Source organism: Chiroxiphia lanceolata, chromosome Z (assembly GCF_009829145.1).
Source record: "Chiroxiphia lanceolata isolate bChiLan1 chromosome Z, bChiLan1.pri, whole genome shotgun sequence".
Lineage (NCBI taxonomy): Eukaryota > Metazoa > Chordata > Aves > Passeriformes > Pipridae > Chiroxiphia > Chiroxiphia lanceolata.
In genome coordinates, this window is record NC_045671.1 from 10,094,985 (window position 1) to 10,113,301 (window position 18,317).

General features: G+C 44.7%; 1 protein-coding gene across 6 annotated transcripts in view; it reads right to left on the reverse strand.

The window, feature by feature from the left end:
* Nucleotides 1-18,317, reverse strand: part of PDZD2 (PDZ domain containing 2) — a 204,399-nt gene that overhangs the window by 61,078 nt on the left and 125,004 nt on the right. For all 6 annotated transcript variants that reach the window (XM_032675774.1, XM_032675773.1, XM_032675770.1 and 3 more), the window contains one exon: nucleotides 8,213-8,615. In XM_032675774.1, coding sequence (XP_032531665.1) covers nucleotides 8,213-8,615 — 403 coding nt within the window. The remainder of the gene's footprint in view (nucleotides 1-8,212; nucleotides 8,616-18,317) is intronic.

Below are 18,317 nucleotides of genomic sequence, written 5' to 3' on the forward strand. Positions count from 1 at the left end.
GCTTGGCAGGAGCAAGGTGTAAACAAATGGAAAACAGAAACGCGGTAAGTAGTTAAAAAGCCAGACAGTAAAATGGAAAATGTAAAATAGTTGTCTATGAAAAAGCACTTTCTGTCACAGCAGCAATTCAGACGAACCTGATGTAAACATGTAACAATTTTAAAATAAAAACAGAGATAAGCCCTGATCAGAATAGCAATAACCATGTACTGAGTCTGTATTCACACACTGACTGACTGCCACAGACCCAAATGCAACCCGCAGGATGTCTCCCTCCCTCCACATTTAAACGTGAATTTTTACTGTCTGTCTGCAGGGACCAGTTCCCTCTTTCAGACTTCACAGGGTTTCTCATTAGGAGCAGCAGAAGCAAACAGTGAGATCTTACTCACAAGCCACGAAGCTGCTTTGGAAACGTGACACTTAAGAGAAAGTCCTAAGTTCCACGCATTACAAAAAATTACTTCAATAGGCTTCACAGCAGCTGGCAGCCAACGTGCTGATCACACACAGCTGAAAACCAGCACAAAATCCCCCAAACAGAAACACACAACTTTACCAGTAGCACAGCATCCTTCTCTCCATGAAGAGGGAGAACACTGGGACGGCCATACTAGCACATACCACTCGCCAGCATCCTTCACTGATGTGGGATAAATTAAAAGCACTACTCCCAGCTGCCTGCCCCATCTCAGGCCACATCATGCCTCCTCCACTATCCCTACTCCCCAGCAGGCAGGTGGGAAAGACAGATCGGTAGCTGGGGAATTAACTTGCATGATCACATACCAGGTGAGCAGCTTGAATGCGTCAGTCTCAAGATACAGTCAAAAGCCATCACTCTTCACATCATAGATATTAATGTGAATGACTCAGTACCAAAAAATCATGCCAAAATCTGATTTTTGCAGATTCTTAACAGGGCAATTATTTCATTAGTGGATAATGAGTATATTTTTCGTCTGAACTTAGCCAGGTTATTTTTAAGGCTGATCTGACTGCAGGACTCCTGCTTTCATGTACTACCCTAGGTTTTGTTTTCATTGTTGCACAAGCAAGCTAAACAACTCCAAGATAATCAAAAACAGGGTGGAGGCAGGGGGAGGGGGAATCTAAATTCCTTTATCAATAAATTATTCCAAGACAGGAGTTTTTTGTCCATCCCTACTGCTTATGAAAGTTTCTTAGCACTGAACCACTGGAGCCTTTGGCTTCTGCCTCTGGATGATGCAAGCCATACAGTGGGTGTCTCCTACACTACTTAAAATACGGGGGAAAACCCCAAAACAAAGCAGCCCTTAATATGAATTACACTTCACTGAGGATATGAACTTTCCATATCCTCATATCCAAACTAAGTAGGAGCCAGCAGCACAGACACAACTGTGATTGCTTTCAAGTGTCCACTCCTGATCTCACAAGTCCCCTTGTTTGGACAAACAGCCGCCAGATACTTGGCATCCTTTCACTGAAATGTAAGTACTTTCCCCATGAAAAGAGAAGTGTCCTAGGGGATGAAGCCTGGGGAAGAGTCAAAAGCAAAAACATACCTTCCCCCAAACACAAACACGTAATTAAAATACACAAAACAGCCATCGAAACAGTGGATAAAATTCCGTGACTTAAAGCAGACTGTCCCCCAGGGATCCATCTCCCGAGACAGACTGCATGTTGACATCATTTCCTTGGCAAGGCCTTTTAAACATTTTATCAACCAATGCAAGCACCTGAACTATACCATCACCCCTTACAAAAATCTGCTGGAGTCATTTGTCATACTGAGCCATCACCATCTGGATAGCACCTCTCTGAGCTGCTCCACTCCTGCCTTCAACTGAACTTTTATTGAGAGATCAGACAAATGGTTTCTCAGCTGTCTCCGACCCTGGAGGGTTTCAGTCTGGCAACTGCCCCTGGGAAGCTTAGGCTTTTAAGGGTTACAAGTGTTTGCACTCCCTCGAGTACCTTACCCAGTCTCATTCTCTTGCTGGGCTATTGGGAATGGCTGGTTGGTTAGTCTGAAGTTTCTGAGAAAACACTCTTGCAGCTTGCAGTAGATTAAAGCCCAGCCTAGAGTAGGTCACGACGCTCCAGTGCCAGCTAAAGAGGTGTCACTTGTGGGGACTGGTATTACATCTGTCAGCAACAGGAATCTTTTGGGTTTGCTCAGTGCTTTCAGCACCCTGCCTCAAAAATTAAGTGTCTGTAGCTTTATAATTCCAACTAAAAGCCTGAAACATTACAGCACCTAAGCAAACAGCATGCTCTATTTTTAGGCACGTCCACTTGGTTTCAAGCATTCACACTTAATGATTAAAACATAAAATGGTGTGAACTTACATTTCAGCCAAAGCTAGCCATTTGCATTCCAATTGTGGGTTTGCTGTATCTTTAATACAACACACAAAATAAAAAAAAAAAACCTTGACCCACTTTCTGTGTAGGTGGGAAGCGCTTTCTCTACTGGTGCTCTCACCTATGGTTGGTGATAGCTGAGTATGGCTTAGATCTCCTGCAACACAACCTGCGCTGTCTTTGGTGATAGCTCATTTCCAAGAGTGAGGACCTCGCTTAAAGGCAACACATTAACACATTACAACTTATCCATCACCAAACTATCTCTACATCCAACCCTCTATCACACTCTCAGAAAATTCACTACAAAAACAGCATAAAAGGACAGATTGCTACTCAAAATTAAAGCATACAGCTACCACAGCTGTAGCTATCACTTAAATCACAGCAAAGGCAGGCAGAACCTTAAGTCAGTCGAAAAAAATTGGCAGCAGGTGACTTAACCCCAGAAAGTTGTGATGATTGTTGTTATGGCAAGGTGGAACATAACTGGCAGCAAAAAAATATCAACTGTAATTTCACTACAAGCTACATCAAAGCACTTTCTAAAACCCCAAGCGAAAGCAAGGCCAAGTTCTGTCAGTGCTGTACAGCTACAATTAAAAGACAGTCCTTGTCCCTAAGAGAGTTTACAACCCAAAACAGGCAAAGACGACGGAAGGCATGCTTATCACAGTGCACATTAAAACTTCAAGACAGCAGACAGCCCCAGGATTCATCTTAATGAAAGTTGGAAGAAAACACAACAGATAAAAAGATGTTAAGAACAGAATCAGATTCTGAGGATGGCCTTTGCATTACTACAAGTGTCTACATTAACACCTCAAACCAGTGTTATTTATGTCTAAAAAATGCATCATATAAGAGTCCAGTAAAAGCCTTGATGAAACAGTAATTACTGCTTAGGTTGCCAAAAAAAAAAAAATTGATGTAAAGCAACTTAGCTTCAGCAGCTTCACCGGAGTACCTTGCTTACAGCAAGTTTTTCATTTTGGTACAGCAAAAGGATGAGAATTTTTTTTTCCCATCAAGTTTAACAAAATAGTAAAATGCTTAAAGCCATTGTATTATTTCAAGCCTCATGTTTTGATTCCTGTAATGTCCTGTTAGCCTTCCTCTTCTGCTTGGCAAGATAAGGAGCATTTTCCATTAACCAAAACTCAAGGTAAGGCTGGCATTTACCAACACTAATTGGCAAGTACTGCTACAGAAAGGCTGTCAGCCTTTCCTAGCTGCAAAGTAAAATGCAATTCAAAAGCATTCATCCCCTTGCAAGACAAGCCATCTCAATAAGGAAGCAATAAAGGGCTTGAGGAATGAAGAGAGCTGCTGATGAAAAGAGAGCAAGTGCCGTGCAGTTGGAGCAATACAAAAGCAAGTGCTGGCTGGCAAAGACCTGGATGGACTCCTGCTCACATGCACGTCTGTGTGCACCTGTGTACACACTGATGAGTCTGAAGAGCGCTGTGGTCTATGCAAACTGGGCTCAGCTGGGCTATAAGAGCAAAGCTGGCTTGGCAAACTGCGCTACTGGCTGCAACACGCTGCAGAGTAATGAGGTTAACAACAGGGAGGCAAGACCTTGAAGCACTCCTCTAGCCCAGACCTCCCAAAAAACCTCTAGGAGGCAAGGCATTAATATTCCCTTGCCCTTCCCCCTCCCTCCTTTTGTTAATGGACAGTGACTTCAGAAAAGCATCAGACACAGCTTGGAGGAACACCAGATGCTGACTTGTTTCCGTCTTGGAAAAGCATCCCACCTCAGCCCCATACCATGGTGCTACCAGCAGCCAGGACACCTGGTGCACACCCTGAACTTCTCCCGTGCCACATATTCCTGACAATGGAGAAATACTCAAAGGCAGATGCAGAGTCCCAGCCCCTCTCAACTGCCTCCCTTCACGATTAAAGCGCTTTTGCTCTGCCCAATCTCCTTTACACTGGTCACTGGTAAATCTGGATCTGGATTTCAAGCCCTTACTAATTTGGATGTCTATAAAGAAGCAAGAGGATTCAAGGGCATTCTGGGAGTGTCTTATTTTTGCTTTTAACAGTTGGTGTTTCAAGAACTTTCAGAGCATCCTGCGGTGGCTGGAGGAAGCAAAGGGGGCCAATCTGCTCTGGTACATCTCATCTTCAGCCAAGCTGTGTCTGGCTTCATTAATGAAAGCCCCTCATAGTGCCAGCCAGACCTGGATCAGTTCAAGTCCCCTTTGACAACGAGACTCCTGCCCTTCACACTCCTAAGTCTGGTCCTTGCAAACCTCAGTCCTACTTCTGATCCCTGTCCATACCAGCTGTATCTGGCCACCTCTGGGCTGAACAGCAACAGAAGCAGTCCACAGATCTTCCAAAAACACCGTGACAGAGAAATTGAGAACAAAACTGAGGGATTCTGTCCTACCAGTAAACACAGTGAAACCACAGGACTGCTCTATTGTGAGGAAAACTCACAGTTTCCTTTTATTTATCATTTTTTAGTCGACTCCAGCAGTCTCTTCCCATACTCCTCTTCCATATGTGCCTATATAATTATCAGCCTGCAAAACTACGACCTGTCTCAGGCCACTGAATAAAAGAAGTAAACTTTGATTTCTGTGTTTAAGCTCTCCAGTCTTCCCAGAATGTGAGGGATCATTACTCCAGCTCAGAGACTGCCTGATCTTAAATCACTGCCCCTGACTCTCACTGCTGCCAGCCTGGGTCCTCTCCAAAGTCTGGTTTCCAGACTTCAGAGATCTTCCTGCCAGGCAGATACAGCTTTGCTGCTTTGAATCCCCATATTTTTGAAAGGCATTTAGGTTCATCCTAAAAATATTTCAGCATAAGTAAACCAACTATAAACATTAAATGCTGCCTGCTAATTGACAGGTACAGTATTTACTGAAGGTTACATACCAGCAAACAGCCTGACAGATTTGTTTATACACAGTGATAGCAAATGCCAAGTGCACAGGAGAGACAGATCAAGATCTGAGAGATGAAAGCAAGCCTGAAGAAGGGGACTGGCACATGCACACAAACCAGTAACACAGGAATCTCCTGGCAGGCTCACTTGACAAACAGTATTCATCTTGCCTATCATTTCACAATCCAGCATTGCTGTTGTGAGCAGCATGTATGGAGAAAATGGGAGAACAACCCCACACTTGTGGGAGGTGTTTCACTTGTGGGAGAGGTACCCTGAAAGTGAAGGGCACTGAAATGACACATGGATGCCTCAAAAGCACTTCCAGCACAACATCCCCTAGGCACTGGCCATGAGCTACCTGCTGGGATCAGCACAGCAGTGGCTGAAGACATGCAGATTCAACTCAACCTCTTCACCCCTGTTTTGGTTACAACAACTTCATAATAACTTTCTACAGGGAGAAGAAAAGGTATTTTCCTGGACTTCATATTCCGGTTTCAGCAATGCTCCCATCTGCCTCCTGAGGTGGGAAAGGGGAAATGAGCAGTGGGAAGGACCAGCCAGGTCCTCCCACATCCATACTGGTCACTGAGCAGCTTCTTGAAACCTTTCCTCCCACCTGCAGCCGACCTCCAGTCTGCCACAGGCTGTCTCTCCTCCCCTCAAAGTGAATATAGTGCTCCCCAAAGGCACAGGGCTGACAGCCCTGGATATTCAATTAGTCAATGTGTGGAGGAGATGGGGAGCGTGGGGCAGGCATTGGGGACGGAGCTGCCTTCCCCACGGAGAGGGTGCCCTGCCAATGCACCCTGTCCCCGCACGGGAGGAGATAACTCATCCTGCGGCTATGAGAGCTTTGGCTCACGCTTTGAAGCCTGGAAGGAGGCTGCAACTTCTGACACGACATCCTGGATGCCTTTTTCAAAAGGCTCCTGACACGACTGGATCTCACGTGCCTGAGTGCCAGGTCACGCTTTGAAAATAGAGCTGGAAGTGAGATTTGAGGCTCCCAAGTGTCTTTATTCCCTGCCTTTTTTTTTTTTTTTTTTAAACAGGACACAAATAATTTTTAAAATTTTATTCACTGTCCCTATTGAATCCTTATTAAGAAACTGATTTAAGCCACTCATTACTCTGATAGCAGTAACCCCACAGATACTAAAGTGATAGGATTCTATAAGGCCCTCTGGTCTTTAAAAAGCAAAGGATGATCAAGGCATGCTATTCAGGCTCCAGCTATTCACATTTCTCCTTATTCAGATGTCAGGAAAATGTAATTAGTACTGACAGAGACAGAGGTCATATTTCTAAGCAAAATATTAAAGGGGGGGGAGAGGGAATTTAAAAAAAGACAGAAGCAATTTTACTAAATGACTGTGCCTCCCAACAGGCTCCATAACCAATACACCACAGCTGAATAGATTATAGCTTTTAAATTTTTCCAGTGCCTCAACTATGTTTTTACATTTTACAAAGCCCTCTTGTATATGTTTTGCATTAAAAATGTATTTATTGCGCACATTGATACATATATGTTCTGAATTTAACAATTTACTTCTCAGACCAAAATGACTCAAAACATCAAGGTAACACTAGCATGAGATGGCTCTGGATCAAGAGGGTTTTTTTTACATATATATATTTTTGGCTTTCCACTTCAAAAAAAAATCTGATCATCTTCATTTATAACATGTGTCTAATTAGACATCTTCAGAACAGATTCAAGAAGTTTTTATATGGACCAGAGCTTTCAAAATACCAAATGATTCATTTATTTATTTTTAAGCTCTTAATGTTTTCTTTTAGAAAGACTACAATTACAAAGCTTGCTAGAACAGTACACAAACACCCTACCCTTTCTGTTGCACCATAAAATCCAAAGTGTCTCACTGATGTGAAGAGCAACTTTTTCCAATTATGGTTCTTTAAAACCAGAGGTTTTTTTAATTGCTTTTAGCTCCTACAACGTACTTCAAATTAAATTACTCTGAGTTCACAACCACCATCACCACCACCCTGCAGCAGTGCTGAGGAGCACTAATTCAGAGGACACGTTTAAACTCAAGCTTTTCTCAACAGAATTTAGTGATGAGATGTCCACTCATACTGCTTTGTTACCAGCTTTGAAGTCTTAAAACCAAAACCAGCTGCTGCAGCCAGCCCCAAGCCCAACAAAGCAACGTTCATCTGTTTATACTATCAGTGCCTCTGGAAAGACTGGCAGACGGCGCTTCTGGTGATAGATGCATACTGAAACCCGATCAAGGCTTGGGTTATTTTTCTTTATCCAGCAACGCTGCAATTCTAGGCAGGCAACAAACCCTAAGATCTCCATTAGGACAAAGAGAGAAGCAATGAAAGCCCCAATCCCACTGTTGTCCCAAACATTAACAAATCAGCTATCTCATCAACTCTGAGAAAAATCCGCAAGTAGTTCCATGTGGTTCCCAAACACTGGCCAAACAAGTTTCGTAGCATAAATACATGCAATGTGGTCTAGTGCATCAAAAAGGGAAGCTTCAATTCCAGTGTTAACATGAGCTATAAGGTGACATCAAGTCCAGGCAGAGCTAAACATGAAGCCCCAAAGGACAAAATTACCATCTTCCACTGACATCTCCTGCCCCAGTGTCATAGGGTCACCAGTTGTCTCAACAAAAGAAATCCTGAGGCCAACCATGAGAGGTCAGAGATATAAGAACCTTCCCCTCCATCACAGATGGAGTATGACAGAGGTTCCGACAATTACTATTTAACTCTTCAATCCTCCTGTCCCCCTGCTTTGGACCACATCCCAAAACTTAGTGCCATGACAGCTTGTCTTGTCCCCTGGAGGCTCAGCCCAAGGACAGAGCACTGAAACAACGGAAATTGCCTGGGAAATCCACTTAATTCACTTGCATGCCTGCTGCTCTTCCTTCTCTAGAAAAACCAATGCAAACATACCTGGGCAGACTGGTCTCCAATGTCTGGCATGCCACCATCCGACAGCCGGCACCGGTAGGGTGCCCCAGTGCTTTGGAGCTGCTCTTCCCCATTGCTTTCTGCTTCAGAGGTCTCTGGCTGAGCAACCTCCACCTCCATCGGGGTGCAATGCCCGTTCCCATGCTCCGAGCCCAGCTTCTCCTTGCTCTCCTTGCTGCCCGGCGTTCTGGTGATGACCCCAAACTTCCTGGTCCTTTTCCCATTCTGAGCAGCTCTGTCACTGGGCTCAGGGCTGGGCTTGGCTTTGGGGTCGCAGCTGTTGCTGTTGTTGCCGTTGGAGGGAGGAAGAGGGGCCTTGCGCTTGATGCGGCGCAACATGATCAGGTAGACGAAGCCGCCATTCCAGCACTGCTCAGCCAGGTAACTGCGAGGAAAGGGATGTGCAAGGATTACCAACTACTCGCCCCACAGTGCCCACATCCCGCATCCTGTCACGCCAACATTCCGTACCCTGGGATGTTCAGGCAGCTGACTGCCTGATGTGTGGATATCATACCCTGAAACATTGGCAAATGCTCTCTTTCTTCAGTACTGGAGGAGAACTCCTGGAATACTATCAGGAATAACAACAGCCCTACCAGCCACCTGGGCTGATCCCACTGTGGCATAACACGACAGCTGGTAAATGCCACCAAACATGTTCCTACCACCTTGACCTCCGTACCTGCACCACAGCAACATGAAAAGGTGAAGTAAGCAAAACTGAAAGGGTTTCCAGTGGAGTATTAAAATAAATAAATATTTTTTAAAAAACTGAAAATCAGGCAGGCTTCATTTGTGCAGCAGCTCATAGAGCATTTGCATCTGAAATAAACCTCCTTAGTGAAACTAATCTGCTTCAGCATACATAAATGCTTGAAGGCTTCAGGGAAAATGAAAAATCAGCCACTGGGGTAAGCAGGCGTAGCACCAATGGCCCCAGTACAGCAAAACATGGTAACAAGGCATCCCAGCTGCTAAAAAGGAAATCAGGTGAGTTTCCTTCATAGCAAGCATATTCCAGTCAAAGCAAGGGCCAAATCATCTCAGCTGTTCAAGGAGCAGCCCCCAGGCACCAGAGCAAAGCATCATCTCCCCTCCTGAAGTTTCTGGATGTGCCTTGAAGGAACTAACATTTCTGCTTCAAGCAAACCGTTTGTGACCTTACAGAAACTGCACCCATTGATGCAAAAGGGGAATCTAACTTCATGCCTCTTTTGGGAAAGGATATACCTCAACCCAAATTCTTGAAATATTTGGGTTCTGAGCCAAGGGTGTAACCAACTGAGAGTACAAACAAGCTGGAATTTGTACTTAGCAGGTTTGTATGTGCCCTTTCACACTAATTTAGGCCTCCAAAATATATTGCCTTTCTCACTAGTGAAGGCAGGAGGAATTTCCCAGTGCATCAAATAAGCCTCTGCATCAAATAAGCTGCAGTTGCAATGAACTCTCCACTGATACAGAGCAGTTGCTGAACCTACAGATTTCAGAGATGAGAAATTAGGTGGGGAGTTGCACCACAGAAGATTCTAAGAGAAAATAACACAGCACTTGTGCTTGAGAGAGGAGGAACAACTCAAGAGTCTGCTACCAAGATTTTCCCCTCCCTGCTGCTTGTAGACTAATTTTTCTCTTCCCTTTCTTAAAAGTTGTTTGGCCTCAAATAAAGCCTTTCAAACTTAATCCTGCACAGAGGTGACTTAATGGCAAAACAGGAAAAGCAGCTATGATAACCCCTGAAGCAAACTCCTGCATGGAGGAGCAAGGAAAGCACTCTCAACTACTAAAGTAATTCAGACCAGCCTGGCAGTGGCTGGAAATAAAACAATGGGTGTGTGTTCTGTCCAGGGACAAGAGTTGATATTTTCACTCCACTTCTTCCCTAAGCTTCCATGTCCCCTACAGACAACATCAGCACTCAAATCACTTACATTTAATTAAACAGACCGATGTCCAAATGAACACTGCAACTAAATAACCTTAAAAGCAGCCCTGGAGCAACAGAAGGGAAGGACAAGCATGTGCCGAAGTTCCCCAATGAATATAAACCGAACTCCAGCTCTCTGGACAGTCCATTCAGTTTTCACCAGGCAATTCTTCTTTTTTTATTTTTTTTTTCCCCCCAGACATTAAGACTACTTAAGTAAAGCCCTAAAACCACCTTTTTCAAAATGGCTGAAAGCAGACAGCCAAAAAGCCCCTCCAGTTAAGAAGTCTCGGCAGCCAAGGTCAGCTGTCTGGGTGGCCACGAGGTGACACTTGGCTCCAGGAGAGAGACACATGAGGCTGGCAGGACCTAAAGGGTTAGCCAAAAAAAAAAAATCCAGAACTAAGACGGAAGTATTTTTGATTATCAAGTTAAAAGAAATATTCTTTTAATCACCAGGAAAAGGGGTAGTTCTGTTCCAGAAACAATATGAGCTGCCTGTTTTTCACATTTATCTTTCAACTCAAATTTCAGGGCAGCCAGTAAAGTTGATTAAAATTCATGACTTTTGCTTGCAGCAATACCACTGCACTCTGATCCATCACACAGAAGCCCTGATAGCACTGCTTCTCCTGGCACATGGAAACAGGAAAGCAGCTCCTCTTCTCCAGTCCTGTGGCTTACATGGGTGCTGCCCACTCTGTCTTTATGCAGAGTCAGGTCTGCCTGACTAGTTTCTGTGCAGGTGCACGTATGTGGGGTTTTTGAAACACCAATCTCTGAACTAACCACTGACGTATTTTTTACTGCCAGTAACCAAGTGCATGCATTAATCAACTACTTGATTTCGGAAGCAAGGGGAACAAGAGGCAACTTACCGTATGGCCAAATAAAGTACTCCTAGAGAGGCAAAAATAATTTACTGTATCACATCCACTTGTGGTACATTTATTCCGATCATAAAGTGTAAAGCTATGAAAAGGGAAGAGAGAAGGAAGGGTTTTTTTCCTATCAACTCTTCACACACAACCATCCCTCCAGTCTGGAGCAGGGTTACAGCGAGCAGAAATAGATGCAGCTGCGCTGAAGTCAGCGAAGCCATGCTGATTTACTCCATATGTTGAGATGGCCTGCATGTTCCAGGCATGCAGCCTGTAGTAACTCATGGGTTTATGTCATCTTGAGTATTTTTCAGCAGTTCAAAGCACACAATAAGTTTCCATGGGGGGGGGGGGGGGGAAAAGTCCTCTCTGGGTCAGTGAGCGATTACCTTCGCATGGCAGCAAGTCATTGCATACACCAGATCATGTCAGGTATTTCCAGACAGGGTAAGTCCTGCTGGGACCAACGATGCAGTACGTGGCATCATTATCTCAAGAGTCTGTTTTGAACCAAAGACCAGGAAAACCAGCACTGATACAACACTACAGTCATATGACAAGATAGGAGACAAGATAGGAAAATAATATACCAAGAATCTGTGGTCATTTATTGTATTGCCCTCCCAAGATAGGACTGATAACCAAGGAGCCTGAGCCAGCTACGTACATGCCACCTACTTAGCTGGCTTCATTTTTCTTTGCCATTTCTTTCTTGTTTAAGTAAGCAGACAAAAAAACCCAGGGAAGCATAGCAAGCTCTCAACACTGGCCTAAAGACAGGTAAAGTTGTATTAAATGAGTGAGAACCTTCAAGTTTTTTATTGCTTTCTATTAGTTTGGGAGTATCCCATGCCAGAAAGGAGCAGTAGGATGGATTCGATAAAATGTAATTATACAGTCTCTGGACGGCAGAAAACTGCAAAAAGATAGACAAGACCCCAAATCCCCCTTCTCAAGGGGTTTATGTGTGTAATGCAGACAAGTCTCTTTTTAGACTTGGTCCCTGTAGAGCACTCACAGAGATTTTTGCAATCAATACACCAACAGTGTCTCAGGCAGGGCAGGATCAGAGCTGACGAGCACACGCAGCAGCTCTCAGCACAGATGTGGGGAATCAGCTCCAACCTCCCGGCTACCTTTTAGTTTGAATGTGGACTTCAGCTTGGACAGAGAAGGTGCCTAGAGCAAATATAACCCTAATTCAGCTTTGACTGATCCAAATTTATTGAAAACTAAAACTCTAAAACACACTATTTCCCACTTTGGTTTGCAGGGTATGCAGTAGGGTTTGGTGAAAGCCTTGGATCTCACACACCAGCTAAGAAACCTTGGGCAGCTACTCCAACTGCCACCAAATCACAACACATAACAAATCCTATTATCACCGATTTTAAGAACGCACGAGATTTTATCAGCTCATTATACATCTATTAGTATCAGTTACCAAAGCAAAAGATTTTACCAGCAAAACACTCATCCACACTTTCTGTATTTGCCAGAAAGTGTAAGGTAATGTCAAGTCTCCGTGGCACAGCTAGGAGTCCCTTCAGACACTACGGCATCATCTCCCCAATCAGGGTCTAAAAAAAAAAAAAAATCACTGAAATACTGGCTTGGAAACACTTCCCACTGGTGTGCTCAGAAGGAAAGACCACCCGGCTGCTCCTACTACTTTGATCTCACCCTGGCACCAGTGCTGGTAAAACCCCAGCCCATATAAAATGTAACCCTTAAGCAGTGGGGAAGACTTGTTCTTCTCTGTAGGAGAGAAACCATGAAAATGTTAATAATCCTTAAAACCAGGGGGAAATTGTTTTATACTTGAAACAGAGACGTAAAGTTACCTCTTGCAAAGCTCAACCACAGGTTGAAAAATGCAACTGGTGGCTGATATCAAGGGGTGTTTAATACCCTTTTTGTATCAGAGCTATAAAGAGAGGGACACGTTCACTTCCTTCGGAGACTATTTTGAGTTATTCATCCAAATCCCATTTCTCCCCTACACAGCTGAACTGACTGCTGTGATCATAAAAGCTGATAAATTCACTGAGTTTATTCCAAGTTCCTTGGCAAGTGTGTGAAGTGTCAGACTCAGAAATGGTGTCTTAGACTAAGTAATTTTTTCATTCTTATACAGATATATATATATATTTGAGTGTATGCATGTATAAAGGTAAAGGTTTACAGACTTGACAAGAGCATGCTGTGACAAGCTCTCTGTGACATCCTATCTCAGCTGAACAAATGCAGACAGCCACACTGAGCCATGGAAAAACCAAAGCAGATCCAGCAGCCATAAGAAAGCATCTGGATCCACTTTAGGGTCAGAAATATCGAAGTATGTTCATTTTACACTAATAACACTATTTAGCATTTCTCCAGAACCCTTCATCCTGATAGATCAGAAAGTGCTTTGGATGATACACACAGAGCATCACTGACATCTTGCCAGCCAGCCAAGTGGTGCAGCTCACCAAGGCACGGAGTAGAAACCTCAGTCGAGACGACCACTTTCAGAGCCCCCGCCTACCTCCCCCCGGGGACCTGTAATGTCCTTCATAGGATAGACAGACCACTAATTTTCATGCTCTTCTCTGAAAGACTTTGGCATGGTAAAATGTCTTGAAACTCAATCTTCTTTAGGCTGGAAAGATGAAGGGCAGTGCTGATCCTTGCAGAGCTGAAACCTCCAGCCTCAAGGGGGATTTTAAAAGCTAAACTTAACAAACCATTTCTCCATGACACTGGCAAACGAGCTAACTTGCTTCCCAGGTAAGGCAGGGCAAATTAATGACTAAGAGATCGTGACTGATCAAATGATCCTCATGAAACCCTCACCTCACTGCCGTCACTGTGCAAGAACACCCACCCCACTGAGCACAGATTTTGGCAAGCACCAAGGGGTACTTTCCACAGATTGCCATGTCTTCAGGCAGGAGTCAAGTCTGCCTCAACGCAGGCAAAGGAAAACACCGAGCTGGGGAGCTCCATCTGAGCTTGCAAGAGGTTCCACTTCCTCAGGGCTGCAGGGACACCCATGACCAGCTCTCTCATCGACCTCCTCTAGGATGAGGACTCTCATCCTAGTCCTCCAAGCAGACTAAACTCTCCAGCCAAAATTTATCTTAGCAGAAAGCAATGGTGTCGGTAAATCTGGCTGCTACTTCAACATACTCTGTGGGCACAGAGCTGCAGCACACCAGGAATGAGCCTGATCCAATATCTCATCACCAACAAGGCCTCTTCCTGCCCCAGGCTCTGCAGGCAATGGCACACACAAGGGACACAGTGTCCTGTGACTCCCTTAATACACAAGAGGAAAGGCAGAAAGGGCAAAGGAAAAGTCAGTCACAATGTTGAGAGGGTAGTAACACCCAGAGAGTGCATTCAATCAGCCCAGGGTACACAAGAGGTGCTCCCATCCGCCTTTCGAGGACGAGACAGCCTTCAGCTCATAGCCAAGGTTAAGCAGCAACTCCACAAGTCTCACAGGGGCTGTGGCTCTCTATGCCATACTAGGTTTTTCTTGGGATAGCCAAACTGGTGGATTTCTGGAAAAGAAAACTCTGAATCCTGTATTTTTGACCACGGCATATTTTTCACTATTAAATTTATAGCAAGGAATGCAACTAGACTTACTGAAATTCTGAAGGAAAAACAACTCCGAAAGTTGAATTTCAAGGTATATTTAGGAAGCCTGGCAGGAGGCCTTGGGCAAGACCTCTTTGCCAACTGTGAAATCCTGAACTCTTTAGGAGTGGCAAAAAGGGAGGAGAGGAAGGATTACTGCTGTGCTTTCATGGACTCCCTGGCCTGCCTGCAGCTTTTGCTCTAAGATGGCATTCAGCTTAGCCTTTCAACACAGGACCATGACAAAGCCTGGTGAGACACCTCACTCTACCTGGCGTCAATGCAATGATGTGGCTTTGAATTTGGGGAGACTGAATTCCTTTCCCCTTCCTGTGCTACAAATCCCTGATAGCACCCCAGGCAAGTCTTTCCATTAAAAAAATAGGGCCAACAAAATGGCATCCCAAAGAGTTGCTGCAAGGTCTGAGGTGGTGAAGCCACTTGCTTTAAGTATTGGAGTTTCACAATTACCTTACACCTGGGATCGGCCTACACCAAACATCACCACAGCTTTCCTCCCACTCCATATCCTGCCTGCTCAGGTGCTGGCACAGTCATAGGGACAGCAGTACAAACGAACCCAGTTAGGGAACTGATCCAGCTTTAAACTAACCCAGCCACAGCAAACTTTCAACAACTCAGACCTCAAGGTGGGTATTTTAAACACAGCCCAGTGCTCTGATCTGGTCACAGTAGTGCAGAGGCAGGGACAGGAGAAGACTGATGGCAGGCAAGGCACCATGTTTCCATTCCCACCAACAGTCCCCACCTATGCAGGGCTGAGAGACGTGTGTGGCTGAAGCCTCAGGGAAGCGAGTTGCACACATGGCGCAGACAGAAGTACTGTCTGGTTTTGGCTGAATGGCATTCGTATCCCCTCTTTCTAAAACCCAAAGGATAGGCACCCTTTCCGCAGACAACAAAGCCCAGCTGAATCACATCCCCATCACAGGTGTGGAAAGAAGACAGGCTGGATCATTTCCATTATGCTGCCACAGCACAAACCCCACATATTTCTGCCCTGCGTATTGTTGAGATGCTTCAGAAACATGTCCAGGGCTTTGACAGAGCAACCAGTAGAGCAGGGACCTCCAAAACACACTGCACATGGATGAAGGATATGAGTGGCCGCACTGATTCCTCTCTCCTCCCAGAACAAACATCTGAAGAGGATGACTTGAGGAGCTGCACAGCTTCTCCACACCTAAGGACCCCCCCAAACTCTGACAGACATCCTAAACCCAACAGGTTTTGCAACTGCAGTCATCATAAAATCCTTTGAGATTTGCTGATGTATTGGCTGTGCTAGGAGGACAGAGCAGTAACGCTGCATTTTGACTGCAGAGATCTTGGACTTGAGTTTTACAATAGACTTGATCTTACTAAACATGCAACTCCCACAACTGCATCTGCAAGTCCCAGTAGGCAGAGGCACATGGTGCTTTTTGGGTTTGGGTCCTAGAGACAGACAGGTGTTAAGGAGACAAATTCTATTCGTTCCTTGGTTAGCAGTAGAGTGCACAAACAGAAGTGGTCTAATCCAGTCAAACCATCCCAGCACTGAATATTACAATTTGTTAGTTCATAGCTCTGCTGCAAATGGACATTCAGCTGGCAACATGGCCACGCTCACAAACATCATATCCAGTTACAAGAAAACTAAACAATTTCAAATTACTAGTTACCAGTTTCAAAATTATAAACACTTTCTATTTTTACTGCAACCGGCCAAAATGGTATCAAGTCACACCTGGGCATCAGCACATGCAGATATCCCTTGACCCATACTGTGTTCCTGCTGTTCAGATGCAGTTTCTCCCACCACAATGACCTCCTGCTCTTCAGAAGACACTCATTCTCCTGAAGCTCCAAGTGATACAAGCAGAAGCTCTTTTGTTTGCTGCTCTATGCAACTGCTCCTCATTCCCAATTGCTGTCTTACTGAGGACTTAGAGGCAGGTCAAGTTTTACACTTCTTCTAAGCTTTTTCAAAAGAAGGTGTCGATTTCTCTTCCTCATGAAGCCCAGAGGTGGACAAGCCTTTCCTCAGACGACTCGGTTGCTGATGCCTCACAGTAATTCAGCTGCCACACAGGGGCAAATGAGTAACACATGTCCATCTGTGAACACCACCACGGTGAACAACAGAGCAGCTTTCCCGTTACTGCATTTTTAGCAAATATATTTTGAAAAATATCTTGAATTGGGTTTGCCTGCCCTCCTCAAGCAAGGATGTACTGGACTCTGACGCAGCATGGAGCAGTTATCTTACAGCCTTGTTACTGAAGGATGGACAGAGGGGCAAAAATGCCCAAGAACTGCAGACGAAGAGGAATGTTCAATCTCCAGGGAGCGTGCTAGCCACTATCCCTCCCAACACCCCCATGATGAAGGGCTGCCATCAACAGGATCTAGGTTACCACTGTAACACAAATCAAGAGCACAGCTCTGAAACACATTTCATTTTCCCTATTATGGTGTTTTGGTTTGCACGCTTTAGCAGTCTCCAAGCTCCCACTGGGTTCTTCTTAAAGACAATCAAATGGCAGGTGTGTGCCAGGAGCACACACAATGCACTCTGGTTGCTGTGCCATATGCTCCAGCTGAATGTCCATCAGATTTGGTCCCTGGAAATGCACTAGAGATAATCCAAAGTAAACCCCAAAATAACCAGTGTGGAGGTCAAGTCTCGCCTCAACAGTTTCATCCTCCCCTTTGCATGTCTTCCTAATGCAGACACGGGGTAACTGCCCCATGCCCTTAAAGAGTATTTGCCAGTGTATTGATATGAAGCAAGTTTGCAAAGACCAGTGCTATCACCTGTTTCATCCACACATGATTTTCTGCCTCACAAGAAGTACAAGGACTCAGCCAGACAAGATTTGCTTATGGGCATGCCCAGCACACACAGAGGAATACAAATAAATTCCTGATTACTTTTTGCAGTAGTTGTTGTAAGTTACAGAGCAGTGCTCAAAGTGTTTTCACTGCTGCTGGTAATTGCAGAGATCCAGCTTGTTATCATTAGTTCAGATGTTTGGCTTTTTTTAAAATGGCACTTCAGGATTGGGCAACAAATCTCAAATCTGAACGAAGAGGGGCTGGAGCTTTGACTTTCAAACTGAGAGAATAAATCAAAATAAAGGTTTTAGTTTATTACAGATTTGCATTGAGTGCTATCTTTCCGAAGTCTCCAGATTTGCATGGTAGCAACTTTTTTTCTCCACAGTGTTCCTCCCAAGTACAAGACTCACTCCATACTGGGAAGCTCAAACGAGTTCACATTTGCAAAGCATGAAATAGAACATCCTGAGCTGCAAGGGACTAACAAGGATCCCTGAGGGCAACTCCTGGCCCTGCAGAGACAACCCCAAGAATTTCACCACGTGCCTGAGAGGTTTGTCCAAAATATATCACCTAACTGGAAAGCACATGCGCCTTGCACGAAGGAAGAAGGTCAAAGGACATCCATGTGTGTGACCCATGTACAAAGTACATTCAATGTGTAATGCTGCTGCCACTTTGCCCTGAGTACTCAAATCTCGTCACATGTTTCACACCTCACCACCCTATTTCCAGGGCTCTCTGCCTTTCCTCTAGGCTATTTTAGGATCACCCCTTTAAAACAACTTTTTTCTAAGTATCC